This window comes from Branchiostoma floridae, unplaced genomic scaffold (assembly GCF_000003815.2).
Source record: "Branchiostoma floridae strain S238N-H82 unplaced genomic scaffold, Bfl_VNyyK Sc7u5tJ_1557, whole genome shotgun sequence".
NCBI classification, from domain to species: domain Eukaryota; kingdom Metazoa; phylum Chordata; class Leptocardii; order Amphioxiformes; family Branchiostomatidae; genus Branchiostoma; species Branchiostoma floridae.
This window is the reverse complement of record NW_023365756.1, coordinates 137,379-160,693: the sequence shown is the minus strand read 5'-3', so window position 1 is coordinate 160,693 and position 23,315 is coordinate 137,379. Positions and strand designations below refer to the sequence as shown.

At 40.3% G+C, this 23,315-nt stretch overlaps 2 protein-coding genes and 1 long non-coding RNA gene across 4 annotated transcripts; 1 reads left to right on the top strand and 2 right to left on the bottom strand.

Moving 5' to 3' along the window:
- Positions 1-376: 376 nt before the first annotated feature.
- Positions 377-3,376, bottom strand: LOC118408117 (beta-glucosidase A-like). The gene is made up of 2 exons (XM_035808740.1): positions 3,111-3,376; positions 377-1,421 (listed from the first exon to the last, which is right to left on the bottom strand). Exons 1-2 carry the CDS (start codon positions 3,373-3,375, stop codon positions 1,219-1,221), a joined length of 468 nt encoding a protein of 155 aa, XP_035664633.1. The 5' UTR covers position 3,376; the 3' UTR covers positions 377-1,218.
- A 1,693-nt stretch (positions 3,377-5,069) lies between these two features.
- On the bottom strand, positions 5,070-21,625 carry LOC118408115. Of its 2 annotated transcripts, XM_035808737.1 has the most exons (6): positions 21,392-21,625; positions 7,721-7,780; positions 7,492-7,554; positions 7,121-7,213; positions 6,356-6,499; positions 5,070-6,242 (listed from the first exon to the last, which is right to left on the bottom strand). In XM_035808737.1, the coding sequence occupies exons 1-5, from the start codon at positions 21,476-21,478 to the stop codon at positions 6,371-6,373; spliced, it is 432 nt and encodes a 143-aa protein (XP_035664630.1). In that variant the 5' UTR covers positions 21,479-21,625; the 3' UTR covers positions 5,070-6,242; positions 6,356-6,370. The 2 variants fall into 2 exon arrangements, with proteins under 2 accessions (XP_035664630.1, XP_035664632.1); XM_035808739.1 differs by lacking the exon at positions 6,356-6,499 and having other exon boundaries at positions 21,392-21,619.
- LOC118408116 lies at positions 11,969-14,101 on the top strand. The gene is made up of 2 exons (XR_004830255.1): positions 11,969-12,519; positions 13,831-14,101. It is a non-coding gene; the product is annotated as an uncharacterized LOC118408116 (long non-coding RNA).
- Positions 21,626-23,315: the final 1,690 nt, after the last annotated feature.

Sequence of the window (23,315 nt, the reverse complement as noted above, 5' to 3'; positions counted from 1 at the left end):
GTCTGTATCTTTCAGTAAACCGTATGTTTGTCAAACGAATTCAAGGTTCAATTGCAAGGTTGTCAAATTTCAATACAAAGCATGTTTTCTGTGCAAACTAGCATACATACCCCTGAAATAAGCAAATTGAACCACGAATTACCTTCAAGTAATGTCCAGGGTCATTTATCAGAACTAAAGTTTTAATTGATCAGTTTGTAACAATATGTCTAGGGAGATAAATAGACTAGTTATTGCTGGTATCTTGCTGTTGCTAGTCTTTTGGTTAAATTAGGTCAAAATGGCCCATAATAGTTTATGGATTGTTATCTCAATTCCTGTCTCAAACAGCTAGTGGTCGCATAGAATCTATCTCACAACAGAGCATATATATGAGTGGTAACTATCAATAGACAGGGGTCTTTCTGCATGCCTTAATACTTAAAATAATCTAAAGAATAACCCAAAAGTGGCCAAATTGACCAAGTGGTCCTTGTTTTAATATAGAGAATCTAGAGACGGTCATTTGCACAGATATGTCTGTATTAGCGTTCCTTCCATCTATGTTTGAATTACCCCGTCACGCCAATTAACAGTGGACATGAAAGACCAGGAGCTCGTTTGTAGTGCAAGTATTGGGTTTAGAAACGTTGAGAACATTTGTACAGCAGTTAGTGACTTTTGAAACGTTCTGGTATGTGTGTATATACACAGTGTCTCAAATGTCGTCAACGTTTGTTGTAAAAACGTAACCCTATCAATAACTATTGCCGTAAGGGCACTCGCTCCCAAGGCGTATCTGACGTAAACAGTAAAGAAGGTTGATCTCCGTCTGAATCACACAAAGCCCTGACAGCTTTCCGACACGTACAGATTTTTGAATCTGAACTGCGAAGTGTGGCTGCATGCGTGCGTACAGGGTATGTCTGACGACGGAGGGCTGCTATTTATCAAAGATAGAAGGAGCTGCTGACCCATCTTTATAAGATATCCTTACTCTGGACAGATAATGGGATGATCCCCAGTGAGTTCATTCGGTGTCCAAATGAACGACTCAAATGAACTACTACATCTACCTACACTTCAAGCACGTATCATGCATGTTAAGTTACCTTGTATCTTCCCACGCAGAGAAATCCCTTGAGATTTTATGAACATTAGTCTTAGTAAGTTGCCACTTATTTTACGAATGTCCTCTATTCCCTCTATTCTGCTACTTTCACAACCGTTGTACATGTATTAAATAATTTGACGTTCTGCGATATCGATAGGGAGAACAGCCTGCTTCTTGGTCGTTTGGGATAAATGATTGTGGAATGAACTCTGACCTGTAGGGAAGATCCTGGGCCATGAGATGGAGAAGCGGTAGTACCTCAGTCCCATCTGCTTCATCAGCTGCACATCCTCAGGGTACTTGTTGTAGCTGTCACAGGCAACATCACCTAGAGTAGGGTAACAGCACGGTAATGTCACAGGCAACATCACCTACAGTAGGGTAACAACACATTACTGTCACAGGAAACATCACCTACAGTAGGGCAACAACACATCATGCATCATCACCTACAGTAGGGTAACAACACATTAATGTCACAGGCAACATCACCTATGTACAGTAGGGTAACAACACATCAGCTGTCACAGGCAACATCACCTACAGTAGGGTAACAACACATCAGGCAACATCACCTACAGTAGGCAACAACACATTAATGTCAAAGGCAACATCACCTACAGTAGGGTAACAACACATCAGCTGTCACAGGCAACATCACCTACAGTAGGGTAACAACACATCAGGCAACATCACCTACAGTAGGGTAACAACACATTAATGTCACGGGCAACATCACCTAGAGAAGGGTAACAACACATCAGGCAACATCACCTACAGTAGGGTAACAACACATTAATGTCACAGGCAACATCACCTACAGTAGGTTAACAACACATTAATGTCACAGACAACATCACCTACAGGAGGGTAACAACACATTAATGTAACGGCAACATTACCTCGATTAGTGTAACAACACATTAATGTAACAGGCAACATCACCTAGAGTAGGGTAACAACACGGTAATGTCACGGGCAACATCACCTACAGTAGGGTAACAACACATTACTGTCACAGGAAACATCACCTACAGTAGGGCAACAACACATCATGCATCATCACCTACAGTAGGGTGACACATCAGGCATCATCACCTACAGTAGGGTAACAACACATTAATGTCACAGGCAACATCACCTATGTACAGTAGGGTAACAACACATCAGCTGTCACAGGCAACATCACCTACAGTAGGGTAACAACACATTAATGTCACAGGCAACATCACTTACAGTAGGTTAACAACACATTAATGTCACAGACAACATCACCTACAGGAGGGTAACAACACATTAATGTAACGGCAACATTACCTCGATTAGTGTAACAACACATTAATGTAACAGGCAACATTACCTAGATTAGTGTAACAACACATTGATGTCACAGGCAACATCACCTACAGGAGGGTAACAATACATTAATGTCACAGACAATATTACCTGCAGTAGGGTAACAACACATTGATGTTACAGGCAACATCAACTACTGTAACGTAACAACACATTAATGTCACAGACAATATCACCTACAGTAGGGTAACAGCACATCAACATTCACAGGCAACATCCCCTAGGGTAACAATATTAATGTCACAGGCAACGTGACCCACAGAAGAGTAACACATCAGCTGTCACGTACAGGCAACATTCATGAGACTGTATTTTACTCGCCTCTCGATTCGAATCAATTCAAGGCCTGAATGCCGTTTCAGCTTTCTTAAAGCCATTGCTATGAGTAAAAAAAAAGTCGACTAAAAAAAAAGAAGTATTCGCTAATACCTTTGGCAGCTGCCACATGACCTGAGCAGGCTAACAAGTCATCAATAACAATGTACCCATGGAAACTATCAGTACCCAATATTTCCAAGGTCGAATACCTAATAACGTCTCTTTATTTTCTTCGATGTAAACAACATCGGTGATTCGAATCCAAGATCTTGAGCGAAAACCCTAACAGTTACACCACAAATTAGAATTGAAAAAAAATACAAAAACAGTAGAAGATAGATACCTGTATGTTGACTGTTTACGTTGCCTTGGTGTGCGAAAGTATCCCAGACGGACGGACCTTTCCCACTGGTGTTCCAGGCACCTTCTACCTGGTACGCTGCCGTACCTGCACTCCAGATAAAGTCGTTCGGGAACGTTCCCTTCAGTAGGGCATCTCTTTCCTTGTCGTACGTCCCATTAACGAGTGATAAAGTAAGGGAGACCACAAAAAGGAAACAGACGAACTTTCCTCGCTCCATGGCAGAATCGCTGACTACAACTGACATTGACGAGGGCTCCTTTGGGGGTATTTGAACTACAATGTTTGGTATTAACTAGACGAAAATCACCGTTGGTCGTGACTTACTTTTTTTGGTTCAGTGTTTTGACAATGTTTACATAAAGAACGTATATCTGAATGTAGACTTGTCTTGAATACTAATTTTCTTTTTTATAGATTTATACTCGATTTCCCCTTTCACATCCTTACCACTGTAAGGGTCAATGACATCTTTGAGATAGTATCTGACATACAAGGTCACGTGAAAGGTGGTGTGATGTGTACCCGTTGAATGTGCACAGGTTGTTGTTTATTATTTCCTTGTGGAAACTATTTGAACCGTAACGGTGCAATCACATTCGTCAAAAGGGCCCGTATGATTGTTTTACCGTCTAGTGTTTTCAAGCAAACTGTAACACCGCTAACAACCGCTAACAAAATACCTAAGCCATTCTTTTAGCTGCAATAACAAGACAGTTGATTAAAAATGCACGACACATGCGCGACTATCCGAAGAATACATTCAGTTTGCGATCGTACGACGTTCGTACGATATCCGTACGACGAATGCGACTAAGGCCATGGACTAGGGCCCGGCATCTTTTGAGGTCCTGAGCTTTTTTTCTGTTATATTTCTTCCCATTGACCTTAAAATCCATTCCTTTGGTTCAAGGCTGACCCATTGTATATCTTAGTTAATCTGTAACAAGACGAAGCCATTAAATTCACTTTTATCAAAAGTCAACCCATGGCCCCCATTAGCCTCAGCCAGGTTCCACACATTGTTGGAAAAATAATATTGAAAGTTGAGCAACTTGATAGACATGTAAAATACCAGACGAGTTAGCTGGCTGATGATTACAACGTTAACTGGCCAACTTGTACTATTTTCCAGCAACCTGTAGAGCCTGGTGGAGGCTATACGAGTCCCACTTGGGCCACCCACCTTGATTCAAATTTAGAGGTAAATTTTCCCTCCTAATCGACAATAATTGACGTAATATTGAGGTAGTATTTCCAAATTTTCTTCCAGACCAATCTTGTACTACATACCATAGTCTGTATACACATGCCCAATGATGACACGCATGTTTCCGTACCCCTTTTATAACTTAAGTTAGTTTACGTGTACGATCCAACGTAATACGGTGAATCTAGATAAAAGGTATACTGGCCACGTAAACAAAGACTTTGTGTCTGTAGACGAACCAGTACGAGGCTGAGCCAGGAGGGTCTTACCGGCTTATTCCCCTGACGGGGCCCGGGACTTTCAGGGCGTTGACTTCAGGGCATGGACTTCGTGCGTCTAGAAGGGCAACGTTCGGGTCACATGGACCCTTTCGGCTTAGTTGCATTACACTGCTGTTAACGTGTAAGGCGTGAACTCTAAGAGCGTGGACTTCGTTCCATAACATGGACCAGTATCAGTTCTGGTCATTTAATATCATTTATCTGGTGTATACTTTCGGCTTATGTATTCACTGCCGCCAGAGTGGACTTTTCAGACCTTCTAGAACTCCATAAAGAGAAGACCCTGTCTTTAGGTGGACTTGTATCAGGCGAGAAAGGGGGCCCTCTCGCTTAGTTGTATTCCAGTGCAGTGAACTTTTCATGCGTGAATTTGTATGGCGTGCATTCGGTTTTTATCGTGAAGCGGTGTGTCCAAGTATTTCAAATGGTATACAAAAAGACGACACGCAGTCTTTATATTATTTCGCAATCAATGAATTTGATACAGATAATAATAATAATTAATAGCAAATACCTGTGCATGTACATACAAATATATACGTATAAGAATGTATGCATCAATATCACCCTGTTAGCTTCCATCCGCCATTTATTTTCAGTAACACTTAACCTTAATCTTTCGTTTTACTTTAAAGGCATTTATTTCTGCGGTTGATTTACTTTTCGGTAGAGGGTAAAATGGAGTTTTCGCTGTGCATCAAATTGGCCGTTGATACATTTTAGCCTTAAACATAAAACGAGCGTCTCCTATTGAATATACAATGTATTCTTCCACCTCAATCCTTAAACGAAACGTATACAAAATTCTCACCATAAACTTAAACGCGTACAAGTGCGTACGAACCCTCCCCAACCGTTATAAATATCAAGAAAGAATACAATATTGTACATTGAAAGTATACACAGTGCTATACGTGCACACTGGTCTCATATTACGTTATCCATATGAAATGTACTGTCTAATACTAGTATATGTCAAAATGGTGGTATGTCGATTTTGCCAATGCATTTAACGGATAGAACATTAGCTTATCTTTAAAACTTGTTTGAATGTAAATTATTGGTACAAAATAATCAGATAAATATTCTACTGGGTAACAGATGTACAGCTTAGTCTTGTAACATAGACAATACATTGTTTAGAAATATGGTATCGGATAGAGAAGTGAACTAAACTTTATTTTACGTCCTTTAGAGTTGGGGACCATCTTTATACGACAGCACATTTTGCGGCAATTACGGGCGGCATTTTTCAAAGGAAGTGGCTATTGACAGAATGATCCTGTCAACTGTAGAAAAAATTCAACTGTTGACAGGATGACAATGCCAACAGTGCGAAACATTTTGCTATTGACAGGATAACTCTGTAAACAAACACCTCTGAATTAATGCTTTTATCATAACAGTGAATCAATCAACGTAAGCTATAATGTTACTCAAATCCTCTGGGTTTGGCTTTTTTAAACGAAGGAGGTACATATTGTGCTTTCTGAGAAATATTTGGAATACGTCTTAGAAGTCACAGAATCCAGTTTTCAATCCGGCAATGTCGCTGGCTCCGCTACCTCCTTTGCACTGCAACTGCGAGTTTTGACAATCGCTGCTCCGGTTGCAAAGTTTACGCTGGAAAACAATCATCAAAAATATTGTTAGTTTGTTGTTTTCATAAAACGTGGGTCAAAGGTCACAGGGAAGAACCAAATGAAATGTTTGCTGGGGAGGGGCAGGGTTGGCACCTGCTGGAGATTTTTTCAGTATTCTTCGGGCGTTTTAACGTCACACCACCCCTTCACTGTTCCGGCTTGGTCTCCCCCTCCAATGCCACCCCTACATCTCAGAGTGGAATCGCCGCATTGGACGTCTCTGTTGCAAAGTTTTCTCTGAAAAGGAAGAAAAAGAACAGACGCACGGTAGAGTTCTGAACGCCGCCATTTTGGAACCACCGTTAGTTGGTCAGTGGGGGGAGGGGGGTAGTGCCCGGCCACGATGTAGTACAGAGTTCTAACTGTGAGTCGAAAACTGAAAAGAAAAACGATAACAAACTAAAAAAGACAAAACAAGAGGTTGTTAATATGGATCTGGTTGGATGCGCATATGTGCACTCTCAACCAATGCAAATATCAGTATTTCAAATATCATGTAGCAAAGGAATTATTGCAGGAAGGGGTTATTATAATTTTTTGTCAAGGGGCGCGTTGCTTACAACAAAATGTTTTAATTTACTACAAGTTAATTGATAGGGTTGGGGCGGGTAGATTTGAGTTAATTATGGAATCAATACAAATCATTGGCAAAATATTAATGTTTCCGTCGAAAGGAACAATACCAAATAGTGAATACATAACACGTCATTTCAAAAGCCATGCAGTCATCCAGATCTTGTATCATTTCCTTAAATGGCAGATATAGTGTCATGAAAAAAATGATAGATACTAAATCAGTATATATAACGTACATATGTTTCACACCAAAACTAATTTTACGAATGTGACAAAACGTACCATGCATCGCTTCTTGATGGGTTGAGTCCAACTCGTCTGCACGCAGTCGTAGAAAGGTTTGCCATCGTTGGTACAGTCTCTGGCGGAGTTACACTACAAAAAAACAAAGACATTCGTCAGTCAAGTAAAGAAATCCGAACCATTGTCCAAAACAGCATGACTAAATCACGCTTCTATCATACATACCATCAATTTACGATCTATATATTTGCTCTTTTTGAAGCGGCCTTGTACGATTTATACAGTATAGACTATAGTAATCGATTTTTTTTCTTGGAATCAGACGTCATCCACATAATCGAATCAACATGGCCTAATGAAGAATTATGTATGAAATTGAAAATATTCGAATGTTGTAAAAATGTTCATACCTCGTCCCAGAAGGGCCACCCTGGAGCGCCTCTCTTTTCTCTGCTCAGTGCTGCCACCTGTCGCTGTGGGAATGAATTGCAGGTGACCGTCACAAGACGCTACAATATTGGTGTAAAGCTCACAAATTTCCATAACAGAGAATTAGCCTTCATTTAAAGGATATTGATACTACAATTTTTGAATGATTTTCTTGGAAATTCAAGATTTTAACAAGTAAGTTCTTCTTACCGCAATGGACTCTCCGAGTGGGCTGCCGTCACTTTTCCATACTGCAAGATCCCTCATGGCCTACAAAGAAAATCTTTATTAGATATCATATCATAAACAATAGCTACATACAGAAACATTGTAAAAAGTGATAGTGTAACAAATTGTTGTTTATGTATGAAGACAAGATGTGATAGCGTCAAAGTTTTGAGTCTTGTATTTGGGGATTCAACGCCGTCACGCCAATAAAAATGTGCAATGCTTTCGGGGCCTCTTTGACCTGTCTGCAATAATCATTTTAAACGATAGGTGACACTGCATGATGGTCATAGAAAATGGCGTTGGATTGAAAACGACTCGTTTCATCTTCCGTTTGCCTCACGCTCTATGGTACATGTATTCCCTACATTTCCTCTCACTTAAAAGACGAGATTTGCTCAAGAACAATCCTCACCAACTCAAGCCTATGTTATATATAAAATATACAATCTCTCGCTTTGGCACTGCTAGAAGTTTGCTTCTGACATGTGGTCAGGATACCAACCCCCATTTGAGACTTGAAATGGAATAACCCCACCCGTTTGCGTGCGTGAGTGAAAAGAATGTTGACGTTGAACAGAAGGCTGTTTGTATGAGATATTCCAAACGTCCGTCAAAGCCAAGGCCACACACTGCTTTTGATCTAAGCTGTCACGTACAAGTACACATATGGTTTTTGTCGGCTATTCCCTAAGTGTTAAACAACTCTTTATCATTCGAAGGCACTTTGAAAACACTTTCAATGCATGTCGCTTCTACTGGTATGACTTTAAAAGTATACTAAAATGTTAAAGAGATAAGAATAGGTATAGTTAGATATAAAATTATGGAGGTCTATCAGATGCTAACAGAGTTGTACTTGTAATCAAAGGTCTAAGTTAGGCCTCACTGACTTCATTATATGCATAATACCCGCATCAATTTTCCCCTGTTAAAGAGTTTGAGGCAATACTGTAAAACGTAAAAACGTGAAAAGAATGTAAATTGCAAAACAGATATAGGAAAATTGATACAATTGTCGTCGAATGTCTTTCTTTCTATCGTACGTTATTCTTTGCCGTGAGTTTGTATTTTATCTTTATGTATTCTTTGCCTAGTATTTCAGTACAGCAAAGCTGAATGATATATGTAGAGCCCTAAGAAGTCGTCCTAAGCCAAGCAGCCGCGAAAGAACAAAAATGTAAGATTTATTGTGTGGTATATCATGTTCTATTTGTTCAGTCGTTTTTTCAACATTTCATTGAAGAAGAGTGTACCTTTTTTGGCCAAACCTTTTTTTTGCACACGGTTGCATTCGTTTTGGGGTACCTAGAGGATGCCATCCATACAATCATATCGGTATGGCTAATGGGTAAGCAAAATAGTAACATTAACATGTTTTGGGCGAAACTAAAATGCGGTTCAACCAGTAATTTTTGACAGGTCAACAAATACGCAACAAATAGACCATTCGATAACCCGTCACAGCATGTGGGTAGAGGTGCAGCACTCGTCTTTTAACTCATTAACCAATCAGCTGTAACATACCGTGAATCATCTTACGTCACAACTACGTCACTTCCGGGACATGACGGGAAATGCATGTCCGGTTTGTCCGCGTACGCTTCCCGTCTATAACACGCCGCAGACGTGCGGTATTTTGTTTATGTTTGTGGTCAAACAGGCCTCGTTTTGTTGGATAAATATCCACAGAGAAACATTACCCTGTGGGGGAAACGTGGGTTGTGAAAAATACACACTTCCAAGTAAAGTTTTGTTTCCTACATGCAAATGGTACTTTCCTATGTAGTAATAATGTGGCGACCAAAGAACGTTAACGTTAACGTTCCTGAATATTTTCGGGTATGTAATACAGATTTATAAGGTATACGATTATCATCAAGTGGTCCCTGGCTAGATATACAAATGTAGAACAGATGCAGCGAAAAATGAAATACATTCATCTCAAAGTGACGCTGAAAGAAACATTTAAGTTTTTTAACTAATATTTTGTGTATTTCAGAATATATTTCAAACGGGAAAGAAGCTATGGGAACAAAACATACAGTAGCCTAGTCTAATCTAGTAGGATCAAATGTGCTTCCAATTGTAATGGCCGCTTTCAAAGTAGACTATATCCCAGGCTAGCTGAGAATTTCTCCAAGGCTAGCTCCCAATCCCAGAGTTACGACACCATCATTCGTACAGCAACTTTCTGAACTTGAGCCCATACAGCCCGTATTTCCAGGCTAGCAGGGCTTGTAATAGCCTCTTTCGCAATCTGGAGCGGCGGCGTTTATTATTCGAGGGCGCGATGATTCGCAATTTTCAACATGGACTAAGGTTGACTTTATGTAGCCTCCACCAGGCCTTCCTACGGGGGCACGGGGATCGTAGAATTCGTGCTTTTCTTCTCACTAGACTTTAAATTGTTTTAACTAAGACACTGGACTTTATGCTGGGAAAGGGAGTTTTGCCGCATCCAGGCGTCACCATAGAGTCAACCTTAACCCATGTTAAAAATCGAGAATTAGCGCTCCCCTTATCATCTAAACACCACCGCTTGAGAAGTCTGCGAATGAGGCTAGGTCTATGGAGCGCCAACGGTGTCAAAAGAAGAAAAATCGTCGCGAGGAAAGAAAACGCGGAGAGAGATAAAAGAAACCGCGCGAGAGGAAATAAACTACACCCGTCAGAGGGAAAACAAAGAGGGCGCGAGAGGAAAAACGGACATTTGGTGATGGATGGGAGTAAATGCTTAAACCACGTTACTGATGACTTGGATATCATAGATTACCTCTGACAGCATCTCTGTGTGTGTGTGTTTGTTTGTATGTATATGTGTATGTATGTGCGTATGTATCATGTATGTGTGTGTGCGTATGTGTGTGCACGTGTGTGTGTATGTGCATGTGTACAATTTATTAAGTGACTAGTTATCATGACCGGCCGTGCATGATGAGTGCTTGTGTACACTGTGTTCATTTGAACGCATAAGTAAAATTGTTAAACAGAATCGCTACCCCAGCATTGCACATGTACATTTGCCAGTCTAAGTATACTATGTAGACATCACTTCATTCAATAGAATTGTATTCATATCGAATATACAATAATTTTCTCTAATCATTTGACAGAAAGTTATTACCGAGAGTCTTGTCATATATGCATATAAGGTACTTGCTCTTGCTCTCTTTCCGACGCACACACACACACACACACACACACACACACACACACACACACACACATACACTAACAAACAAACAAACACGCATACACTCAACAACAATGGCGATGGCATGCTCTCACATAAAGTAATCTTGCCACGATTTTCTCTCCCGTAAAGTATCCATTCTCCAAAGCACCGTTACACGATATTTCCTCTCCCACAAAGTATTTTCTCTCGCGCTAGATATTTTCTGTAGGGGAGAAAATATCTTGCGCAAGATAAAATATTTTGCGGGATGGAAAATATCTTACGTGAGAGATAATACTTTGCGGGAAAGTAATATCTTGCGAGAGGGAAAATATCTTTCGCGAGAGAAAATATTTTGCAGAAGAGAATAGAGATCTTACGCGAGAGATGATACTTTGTGCGAGGGAAAATATCTTGCGTGAGAGAAAATACCTTGCGGGAGAAAACAAATCTTATGTGAGAGAAAACACCGACTATTTTGCAGACAGTCGTCTAAGCCTACACAAACACCATTAAAGAACTGTGTATCTGGATGATTAAGAAGTATAGCAAAGTGTGATCTTGATGTGGGTAAAATGGTGCTTTAACATTTGAAGGATAATGCATGAAACACAGTTCCATGTGTCTAGTATGTTATAGTAATATAGATATGCATCGCATCATACATCGCAAATCATGATTGTTGCGGTTACAACTGAGCAAGAAAGTCCAGCCTTTCCTCAGCCGGGAATGAATGAGAATTTAAATCAACAGATATCGATGTTGTCCTAAACGTCTACAGGTGCCTTATTACGATTGGCATGTCAATAGGGCAAACAATTCTTATTGAATGGGGCATCCTGCCAAAAGGCTGGACCTATTTCGATAATAAATAGTACGTGTGTTTTAATATGGCTCGCAATTAAATTATCACCTAACTTTACCCACCACAGGCATTGATTTTACAACAACAACATTTTATTCATGTCATTATGATAATGCAGTTTCATCTCGCTCACGTTCTTCTTTCGCCTGACGTGCCTGATTATTATTCCTATCCCCCCGGCGTTTATTTCCTCCCGCCCAGGATTTGTCCTCGCTCGCAGCAAGTCAGCCAGCGCGAGCGAGAAGTAAAAACACCACATGCAAACGCGAGAAATTACTTTACCGAAATCAAGACCCAGAAGTAAGATAGACCTCACACTCGCATTGTATATTTTAGGATTTGTATTTAGTACAAACAAACGTTTTTCTTCCCAGTTTGCACCCATCGATCCCTTTTCGCGGCGTTGTCTTTCGCGTGTGCCTGTGATTTTGTTTCCTCTCTCTCGGCGAAAACGATGATGATGATTTTTCCTCTCTCTCAGCGAAAACGATGATGATGATTTTTCCTCTCTCTCGGCGGAAACGATGATGATGATTTTTCCTCTCTCTCGGCGAAAACGATGATGATGATTTGCGAGCGAGGAAAAAAACCGCATGCAAGCGCGAGAGAACAAATCACCGCGGGGGAAAGAAAATCGCATGCAAACGCGAGAGGTGATACTGACCGCTGACGTCACGCCCCCTCAGACGTGAACAGGATTGCTTCAGCCACTGGTCTGCTACAACATGCAACACTCAGGTATAAGAGTCTGTTTATATAGGCCTTACAACTACATGTGACCTGCACTATGAGACATAAATTTGCTACAAAATAACCGAGTCATGAAGAAGATTTGTTGGTTGTTTGGTAGCCGTAATAGGCGTAAATAAAGTAGGGAGGCGGGCGAGGGTAGGGCGTCCCTTCGCCCCCCTCCCACTCAGATATTATACAGTAGAAGCCAGTTAATTGCCCAACGGATTAACACACACTTCTGTTGTGTTAGGCAGTGCAACAGGCAGTACAATTAAGCGGCTTCTACTGTGTACTAGTACTTTTAGGAAGGGCATGGCATTGGCGCAAAATACAGGGAACCCAGCATCTATAGAGTCACAGTCACAGTCTAGCAAAATAATTGTTCACTGTATTATAGCAAATGATAGAAATTCCCTCTTCCATATAAAACAGGTTCCAAGTTTTGGATACAGTAGAAGCAGCTTAATTGCACGGCCTATTTGCCAGTGAATTTCGTGCAATTATCCGGTTGGTGCAATAATGCGAAGTTGTCTAGCAGGACCACACCGGTTTGGGATTTTGGGATTCCGTGCAGTTAACAGAAGTGTGCGTTAATCCGTTGTGCAATTAACTGGCTTCTACTGTCTTAAGCACACAAAAATGTATTCCGTTACGTATTATGCAGTGTAACCAAGGATACACACACGCCAAGGAGGCATGCATGCCTGTCCATGGTGCTGAACACATTTTCAAAATGGTACTGAATATTGAAGCTTTAAAGCTAGAAACAGATGAGAGGCACCAAAGAAGCCTAGAAACTCTATTAAAACCCTGCCTGAAAGAACTTCCCATTTCTTTGTTATCGTGACCTTGTTAAAATGACCTTGATCCCACAAGACTCATACAGATGCAGTGTTTCATTGTTGAACCTAGATTCCAATCTAATGACATTAACTGTTATATCCTGTATTCTATAATTTTTGCCATTTTGTCTGTCCATCTGTGATTAAAATCTGAGTGTCTGCACTAAATCAGTAAGAGTCTCATTGAACCTCTGTCTGAATGTCTGCTAGCCTTAGTCATTTCATCATCTGATGGAATGGGGTAGCTAGCTATGGGACAAAATACTTGTATATGGCTACTCCATAATTTTGACAGATAGAATAATAAAGATAAGGTCATCTCGAGAGCTATGAATTGGCCTGTAAAGGTGGATGAAGTGACTGATCATGTTCTGATTTTTCTATCTTGTAATTTTTAAAACCTGGTATGGTTTCGACTATGATTTCCGACAATGCTTGAAATGTCAAATCTCACTCTCCTGTTTCCATTCTCCAGATGGAGCACCTTCATGGGAAAAGAAGCAGAACTTGGTCCATGAGAGAGTAAACGGGGAGAAACCAGACCTGGTCCCAGCCAACAGTACATGGATTGTAACCAGCTTTGCAAATTTTAGAAACACTTGTAACATTTCTGAGATTTTATTGGCAAGATAAAAATTCAAAATGTATGTCATTTCAGCCGGCATCATTTTTTGTACATACAGAAATGCAATAAGATTGTGAGGCATGTGTAACGTTTCAAGTATTTATTAAAGCTGTCAAGAAGATTCAAAGTGTATGTGAATTATTGTTGCATCTTTGCTTTTACTGCATACATCTGTAGATGGTAGGATTGTGAGAGTGTATATGGCAGCAATCATTTTCCACAAGTCCCAAGTCTTCTGTCTTGAATGAAAGAAGACTTTGGGGGCTAAGATTACCCATGTAAACTTCCCAAAGAATGTGACACTGTTAGTATCATCTTTTGAAAAGAGTCTGCAATATGATCAAAAGCAGAATAGTTTCTTACCCATCCCTCCTCAAGAAAAATTGTGACTATGACACTACCAGTAGTACCCTTTTTGGTGTGTCAGTGTTTCCGGATATTTTTTGAAATGTAAACACTTTATCAATATGAAAAAAATCCTAAACAATCAGGTCATTCATTGTTTCTGTACCATATTTTGACAACTCTGCCCATCTCGTTTGAATCAACACCAGCAGAAATTTAATGGAAATAAGATCTTTATTCCCTTTACAGTACATATACTGGGTAATGTGCAGGTCAAGACAAAATGGTATTTAACAGATACATGATGATGATGATGATGATGACTTTATTGAAAATTCTCAGTGGGACCACTGAATTGCATTCAATTTACATTTGAAACACAATAACAAGAGTCAAATATTACACATTACTAGGACTAAGTACTATATACATATGTACATAGGTTAAAATTTCATTTGGACGATTGTCTGATAACAGAGGAGTATTATTATAGCGAAGTGTCTGGCAAGTTAGCACAAGAACAAATTTGACTGCCCCTTTGATGGTGAAGATGTATAAACAGATATGTCTTATAATCAAAAGTTATATCAAGTTATTAGATAAATCAATTCCTCAAAATTTCTTAGGTGTATGAATTCATGAGAAACATATATAGCATCAGTACTAGTCTACAAAATATGACAATCTATTGTATAAGCTACATTCTATAAAATTGAGTTCATCTTCTATCTTATCTTGATTACAGTATCTTCCATTTTCAATTAATGATTTGTGGCAGCCAATCCCCTGTCTTGTTAATTTCTTTGGGCAGTCCTCTACTGTATATTGTCAATATCTATATCCTGTTCTTGACTTCAACAGTCTATATGACCTTAGTTTGTTTTTAGCGGATCCAGGTAATGTTATTATCATCAGTTTCTTTTAATAGATTTTATCAATAATCAATCAATGTCATGACATTTCCATAAAATGTTTCCGTTTTTTATCATATCCCCGACTATTCTATACTAGGTAGGCTGTTTATTTCTTCTCTCCGCATTTATTTCCTCTCTCGAAGGATATTTCCTCTCTCGCACAATATTCCCTATATCTCCACCTTCATTTTCTCTCTTGCACAATATTTCATTTCTCTCCACCTTTGTTTCCTCTCTCGCACGTTATTTCCTATCTCTCCACCTTTATTTCCTCTCTCGCAAAATATTTCCTATCTCTATGGTTTTATTCTCTCTCTCGCACGACATTTCCTATCTCTATGGTTTTATTTCCCCTTCCGCACGACATTTCCTATCTCTATGGTTTTATTTCCTCTCCCACATGATATTTCCTATCCCTCCACCTTTATTTCCTCTCCCGCACGATATTTCCTATCTCTCCACTTTTATTTTCTTTCCCGCACGGTATTTCCTATCTCTCCACCTTTATTTCCTCTCCCGCACGATATTTCCTATCTCTCCAACTTTATTTCCTCTCTCACACGATATTTCCTATCTCGATGGTTTTATTTCCTCTCCCGCACGATATTTCCTATCCCTCCACCTTTATTTCCTCTCCCGCACGATATTTCCTATCCCTCCACCTTAAGTTCCTCTCCCGCACGATATTTCCTATCTCTCCAACTTTATTTCCTCTCTCACACGATATTTCCTATCTCGATGGTTTTATTTCCACTCCCGCAGGATATTTCCTATCTCTCCAGCTTTATTTCCTCTCCCGCACGATATTTCCTATCTCTCCAACTTTATTTCCTCTCTCACACGATATTTCCTATCTCGATGGTTTTATTTCCTCTCCCGCACGATATTTCCTATCCCTCCACCTTTATTTCCTCTCCCGCACGATATTTCCTATCCCTCCACCTTAAGTTCCTCTCCCGCACGATATTTCCTATCTCTCCAACTTTATTTCCTCTCTCACACGATATTTCCTATCTCGATGGTTTTATTTCCTCTCCCGCACGATATTTCCTATCCCTCCACCTTTATTTCCTCTCCCGCACGATATTTCCTATCCCTCCACCTTAAGTTCCTCTCCCACACGATATTTCCTATCTCTCCAACTTTATTTCCTCTCTCACACGATATTTCCTATCTCGATGGTTTTATTTCCTCTCCCGTGCGGTATTTCCTATCTCTCCACCTTTATTTCCCCTCCCGCACGGTATTTCCTATCTCTGTGGTTTCATTTCCTCTCCCGCACGGTATTTCCTCTCTCTATGGTTTTATTTCCCCTCCCGCACGATATTTCCTATCTCTCCAGCTTTATTTCCCCTCCCGCACGGTATTTCCTCTCTCTATGGTTTTATTTCCTCTCCCGCACGGTATTTCCTATCTCTATGGTTTTATTTCCTCTCCCGCACGGTATTTCCTATCCCTATGGTTTTATTTCTTCTCCCGCACGGTATTTCATATCTAGATCTCTCCACCTTTATTTCCCCTCCCGCACGGTATTTCCTATCTCTATGGTTTTATTTCCTCTCCCGCACAATATTTTCTATCTCTATGGTTTTATTTTTTCTTCCGCACAGTATTTCCTATCTCTCCACCTTTATTTTCTCTCTCGCACGGTATTTCCTATCTCTCCACATTTTTCCCCTCTCGCACGGTATTTCCTATCTCTCCTTTATTTTCTCTCCCGCACGATATTTTCTATCTCTTTGGTTTTATTTCCTCTCCCACACGATATTTCCTATCTCTCCACCTTTAAATTTATTTTCTCTCCCGCACGGTATTTCCCATCTTTCCACCTTTATTTACTCTCTCGCATGGTTTTTCCTATCTCTATGGTTTTATTTCCTCTCCCGCACGATATTTCCTATCTCTCCAGCTTTATTTCCTCTCCCGCACTTTATTTCCTATCTCTCCACCTTTATTTTCTCTCCCGCACGGTATTTCCTATCTTTCCACCTTTATTTTCTCTCCCGCACTTTATTTCCTATCTCTATTGTTTTATTTCCTCTCCCGCACGATATTTCCTATCTCTCCACCTTTATTTTCTTTCCCGCACGGTATTTCCTATCTCTCCACCTTTATTTTCTCTCCCGCACGGTATTTCCTATCTCTCCACCTTTATTTCCCCTCCCGCACGGTATTTCGTATCTCTATGGTTTTAATTATTTCCCCTCCCGCACGGTATTTCCTATCTCTCTACCTTTATTTTCTCTCCCGCACGGTAATTCCTATCTCTCCACCTTTATTTTCTCTGTCGCACGGTATTTCCTATCTCTCCACCTTTATTTCCTCTCCCGCACGATATTTTTTATCTCTATGGTTCAATTTCTCTTCCGCACGGTATTTCCTATCCCTCCACCTTTATTTCCTCTCCCGCACGGTATTTCATATCTCTATAGTTTTATTTCCTCTCTCGCACGTTATTTCCAATCTCTCCCCCTTTATTTCCTATTTTTATAGTTTTATTTCCTCTCTCGCAGTTTATTTCCTCCCTGTCAACTTTATTTCCTCTCTCGCACTTTATTTCCTTTCTCGCACGATATTTCCTCTCTCTCTGGTTTTATTTTCTCTCTCGCACGGTATTTCCTCTCTCTCCACGGTTTTATCTCTCTCGCGCACGATTTTATCCTCCGCGCGCACGATTTTATCTCTCTCGCGCGGTTTTTTCTTGCGCGCGACTTTTGACCCCATTTGGCGTGCCATACTAGGTCTGCGGTTCGAAGGATCTAGAAGGAAATACCGCGGCTTTTTGTAAAGACGAACCACCATCTCGTGCGATCAAGCCCAGTGTCTGGGGAAATGATTAGAGAGGGGAGTGTGGAAAAGCTCTTAATGCAGCCAATACATCACTTGACTCTTATCATTCAAAAAGGCAGATGTAACGGAAACCGTGGTTTCCCGTGTAGAGTTAGACAACTCCGGCCTTTTCAAATCCGTCTAAATTTCTTCTTTGGACTTTCTTTCCTTATTATTTATTTACTTTAATTAACTAGACAGACAAGGATAATGTCGCACTGCAGTCAAGTCAACAACTTATCTTTAAAGACTTTTTAACAGTGCCACATAGAAAGGACAGACAGAAGGTAAAGGTTATTCTCCAAGCAGAGGTTAGGCTCTAGCTGTTTTTGACGTTTTAATTTTTAGGCGTTTTTATTGGGCTTTCTATTTTATACCATTTTCTTAGTGTTAGGCCGCGAGACATCAACAAAACGGTACAAAATAGAAAGCCCGATAAAAACGCGTAACAAAACTAAAAAAACACAGCCAGAGACTAACCTCTGCTTGGAGAGTAAAGAAAGGTAGTCCCATAGCCTTTTGAGAGCAGTGGGTTGTTATCCACTGTGTCTAGGGCACGGTATTGGAAGGTGGAGCCCATCTCTTTCCTCCCACTGCCTTTTATCTCCCCAAACCAAGGACGTTATGTCCTTGCCCAAACGAAGTCAGATACCCATTTCTTAATCTCCAAGCAGACTCTACGGTAGCATAAGATAGTATCAAAAGCTGACAGAGGAATGAAGCCGGCCTAGGGTGTGTGTATGCTACCGGAGTGAGAAAATCATGTAAAGGCACAGGCACAAGATCGTTAGCAGAACAGGATCCCAACCCAGCACCTTAAGTTACGGCACACGACTTTCTTTACGCGCAAGGACCGTAAAAACAGACGTTTTGTGTTTGTCTCTAAAATCTTGTTCCTTTCCTCTTCAATCTATTCACATCTTGAAACAGGAACCGTTACTTTGATAGTTCAACCAGAACAAATCTAATTTCCGTATGAAAGTAAGGAAACAAAATGACTGCCTTTGAACAAGGATGATATATAACCTCCTTGCTTTGAAAGAGGGAATCCTATATTCTGAAGACCTCGCTTTTAGAAAAAAGACTTTGTAATCATACGACAGTAAGAAAGCTTTGCTATTACGTTTAGTAACCTAGATTCAATGTATAACTCATAAACGTATTTTTAATGGGTACTACATTAGAAGATAGCGACAAATACATCTTCGATGTATTTGAAATGACTATAAAATGTTCTGATTCAACTGATTGAAAAAGCTTGATTTCTGATTCTGATTTGAAAAGCTTGATGCTAATTAACTTCGGAACGACGACGCTGGTAAACTCCAAGCAGATCTTTGGAGGATAATCACACGTCTGACTTTCCTTCGCCGCAGATAAAGTGTCTATCACGGAAGCCTGGTTAGTTAGAAACTTTGCGATTTCCTACCTTAACATCTGCTTGGAGATTTCACAATCGGGACTATTTCTTTTGTTGCGCTGTAACAGTGGGGTTCAGTTTTGGTAGCAGTCCTTGAACCCCACTGTTACAGCGCAATGGCGTATGTATCTGTCCACCCAATGTTTCGTTGTCAAACACAGAAGCACTATTGACCCCCCTCTTCTCTAATCTAATTAGCGTGAAAGCAACATGTTAATTAATTACATACACAAACATGATTAGCTCCCTCATTTGCACCATGCGTGTCCTGTCGCTATAATCAACACGGTGCCTAGGGGAATATTTCACAAGAAAACCGACGTCTGGACATTGTAAAAGGAGAAGAGGCACGGTTTTACGACATGTCGTAAACACCCTTACACCAAGCCGTAAACCCCCTTTTACATGTAAAAAACCATGTTCTTTCCATCGTGAAAAGAACGACTTTGATTAACAGTCTTTCTTGTACTATAGTGAAATGCCAAAAAATATCTGTGCAAATCTTTTCGCTAAACTTGATGTTTGATTTTGTTTTATTTAGATACTGTCTCCCGAATCTAAAATATGAATTCACTACCCAGTGTCTGACCTTGAAGCACACATAAACATAACGTTACTTTCAAAACGCCACCTACATACACACAAAAATTTTCGTTTTAAGGCATGTCTTAAAACTGTACGAATCATAAGTAACTTCAATATCTAGAAGTGCGTTGTACATTACCAGCAAGTACTGCTTGTGCTCCACTTGTAATGTATTGTGTCCATCCAAAAAAGAAATTAAATCTACCACTCTAAAACTACGACCATAGCACGACGAGACTCGATATATAAAATCGGAAGCCCCGCTGCAGTACCGCAATAAGCTGCTAGAGGGCCCACAATCTAATCATTTCAAGAACTCATCAAGACCTATCCACATACTAAACATCAATACAATCCATCAAGGCCTCCTCGATTTATGGTTATCATCCACATACATATATACAAACGATACTGAAAACATAACCTTTTTGGGGAAGGCAATGAACGCAAGACAAGATAGTGTATAAGAGATTGCTCGGACAAATCTAATTCCAGATCTGCTTGGACAACAAACAACTATGGACACGGGTAACTAATCTACAAGACAAGACGACTAATCTCCAAGCAGACTCCTCCGGTGGCATAAAACAGTAACATAAGCTGGGGAAGGACTTCAGCCGGCAGAGGGGTAAAATTGGCCACCCCTCTGCCGGCTGAAGTCCAGCTTATGCTACTGTTTTATGCCACCGGAGGAATCTGCTTGGAGATTAAAGACGACGTATTAAAGACACTCCGCCAAACTTTGCCAACAAACAAGAATAAGTCTTTGCTGAGCCTGTTTCTTAAGTCGGCCGCCAGACCAATTACGAGAATCTTGACAAGGAACAACATGGGGCTTAGCAAGGAAACCAACATCGTGTTCTAATTAGACAGAGGGTGCGTACATAAATGTCTGGGGCCACCTTCTTCCAACTGCTAAAGACTTCAACTCTGGCAGTGTTCCGAAACGTACTACGCACCTAAAACTGCTCTCACCCAGTCTTTCAGCATTCTTGTAAGAAATAAGCCTAGGTTTACGGTTTAAATACAGTCTTTGTAGCGAGTATTTACGAAAGATTACTGGGGCCAAAAGGGTATTATATAAAGACAAGCTGTCCCTCTAGGGCGAATAGATTCGTGTCGAACAATAAGCTAGGTCAACCGTGGAGTAATCTTTGAAAAGGCTCGGTTTGACCACATTCTTAAACTTCTGCGCTTAATAATAGACTTGAATATGGAACACTAAATTGTCAACAATGGTGGTATATACCGTGTGCCCTTTTGAGAAAAAAAAGCACTGTCCCCGACCCAATACTGAAGTATTCAAAGTACAACTTACGGACGATCTCACGATTGAAGATTGCACCAGTACCACCGCACAGAGAACGCTCAAAGCCCCAAGCAACATAGCCGACGTCGCCCGCATGGTTGAAAGTTTCTTTCCGCTCTGTTGTATAAGTGAAGAATACGGGGAAATTTTTTGGCTGCGCTCGGAGAACAGACTGTATAGACACTGGTGGAGGAGTTGCGTATATGTGCCTGGTATTTAAACTCTCCCAGGAAACGGAAATGACGAAAGATCTGAAATACCACAGGGAGTGGAGGAGGCGGTACAACCACTCAGTCACGTGATCACTCGAGGGATGTACGCAAGGATGAGCATGCTATGTCTGTACTTATATGGCTATTTCAAATACTGTAAAATGGGACATGTTCGCTATGGTTCTACGTTTGTGGTTATCATGAAATCAAGATCACAGCGATTCTTTTTTCTTCTTATTTTTCATTTCTCCCGCGAACATAAAACCACAAACAACTTTTCATTTTCTCCTTAACATAAAGCGAAATTAAATCCTCGCGAATATTTTCTCTTTTACGGTATTAAATCACGGCAAGGAAAACCCGCTGCAGGAAATTGGGACAGGACTTTGCGGTTGTCACATTCATAGATCAAGTCACGCCATCTAGTAGCTTTCGGTAATCTCCAAGCAGATGTTGGGTAGACTCTCGGAATGGCCGGATTGCTCTAAGCAGATGTGAAGAAAATCCAAATCCTCAAATGGCCGGGTTCTCTGACAGCCACTACTCTAAGCAGATGTTAAGGTTAGAAGATTGTAGTCAGGACATATCATAATTGCATAACCAAGAGCAAGCCCTTTGGACTTTTGGGGCATTTAAGTGATTCCTTCTGGTACGTTACTCGGACCAAGCAAGGAGTTTCGAAACACAAATAAAAGGTCTTTGAAACGACGGTCAAGCATAACAATGCCAAACGTTTCACATTGTATAGATAAGTTCTTGTCTATCGCGACATCGTCTTTCACCACCTTTAGATATCCCTATTACTTTCATCATTCAATTGGTATTTTAATTCAGTGTAATTTGACAGAGATAACAACATTCGTCAATGTTTCAGAAGATACGAAATACAGGTTTTGCATGCCATACATGGTCATATGCAGGTACATCTATTTTTCGACGTAATTAAGTTCAGGACCTCACCCCAAAATTCTGGGGGCGTCGTTTCCCTTTGAAAGTATGACTGTGTCATCATCATCATGACTGTACACTATTCACTATTGTAATATTTACTAAGTGGTGATTGTTACCAAGGCACAAAAGAATGCTTTCCTTTCTTAGCAAGTGACGAAATTTCGGATTTACATGCATGTTGGCGAACTGCGTGCTGCAACGCGACTATGCATGCTATTTATAGTGAACCGCTAGGCAGTGCTGCTAGTTTTGCAAAGAGAGGTGTTTTAGTCAGTGTATCAAACATGTTTTAGCTGAGCGAATATCTGTAAGGCCACAGCAAGTAAATTCTATGGATGACACCCAATGCTGTGTGCAAGAATGATGAGAAAACAAACAAGATGGGTAAAAAAAAAGATGTCTAAGTTTTCATAATAGACACCATGAACGTCGTAAGCAAGACTGGTACTTGAAGTGATAAAACGTGGCATCACAACTAACAAGGTATTCGTTCCTGTATCAAGTTAAAGAAGTGATTTGTGTACTAAAGGTGATACTAGTGTGGTATCACTTGCCAAGCTGGCAACAACATTCATAGCTTTCATATTGGTGGCACTTTTACAACTATCCAACAAGTTTCACTTCTGCAGCTAGAGTCATGGCTACCTTCTTAGTGTTTATTCTACAAGTATGATTATTAGGCTAAATGTTCGCCTATTTTGGTCTTTTTGACCATCCCCGAAGAGAAAAAAATTCTTGTATTTTTCTCTGAAATCAGGCGGAAATTAATT

What these genes read in the sequence shown, in the direction of transcription:
- LOC118408117 (XM_035808740.1), bottom strand. Translation starts at nt 3,375, where the DNA reads ATGTCAGTTGTAGTCAGCGATTCTGCCATGGAGCGAGGAAAGTTCGTC. An exon ending in CGTAAACAGTCAACATACAG is followed by an intron (nt 1,422 to 3,110) that starts GTATCTATCTTC and finishes ACCCTACTCTAG; the next exon opens with GTGATGTTGCCTGTGACAGC.
- LOC118408115 (XM_035808737.1), bottom strand. Translation starts at nt 21,478, where the DNA reads ATGCGGGCGACGTCGGCTATGTTGCTTGGGGCTTTGAGCGTTCTCTGT. An exon ending in CACTCGGAGAGTCCATTGCG is followed by an intron (nt 7,555 to 7,720) that starts GTAAGAAGAACT and finishes TCATTCCCACAG; the next exon opens with CGACAGGTGGCAGCACTGAG. An exon ending in GGTGGCCCTTCTGGGACGAG is followed by an intron (nt 7,214 to 7,491) that starts GTATGAACATTT and finishes GTTTTTTTGTAG; the next exon opens with TGTAACTCCGCCAGAGACTG.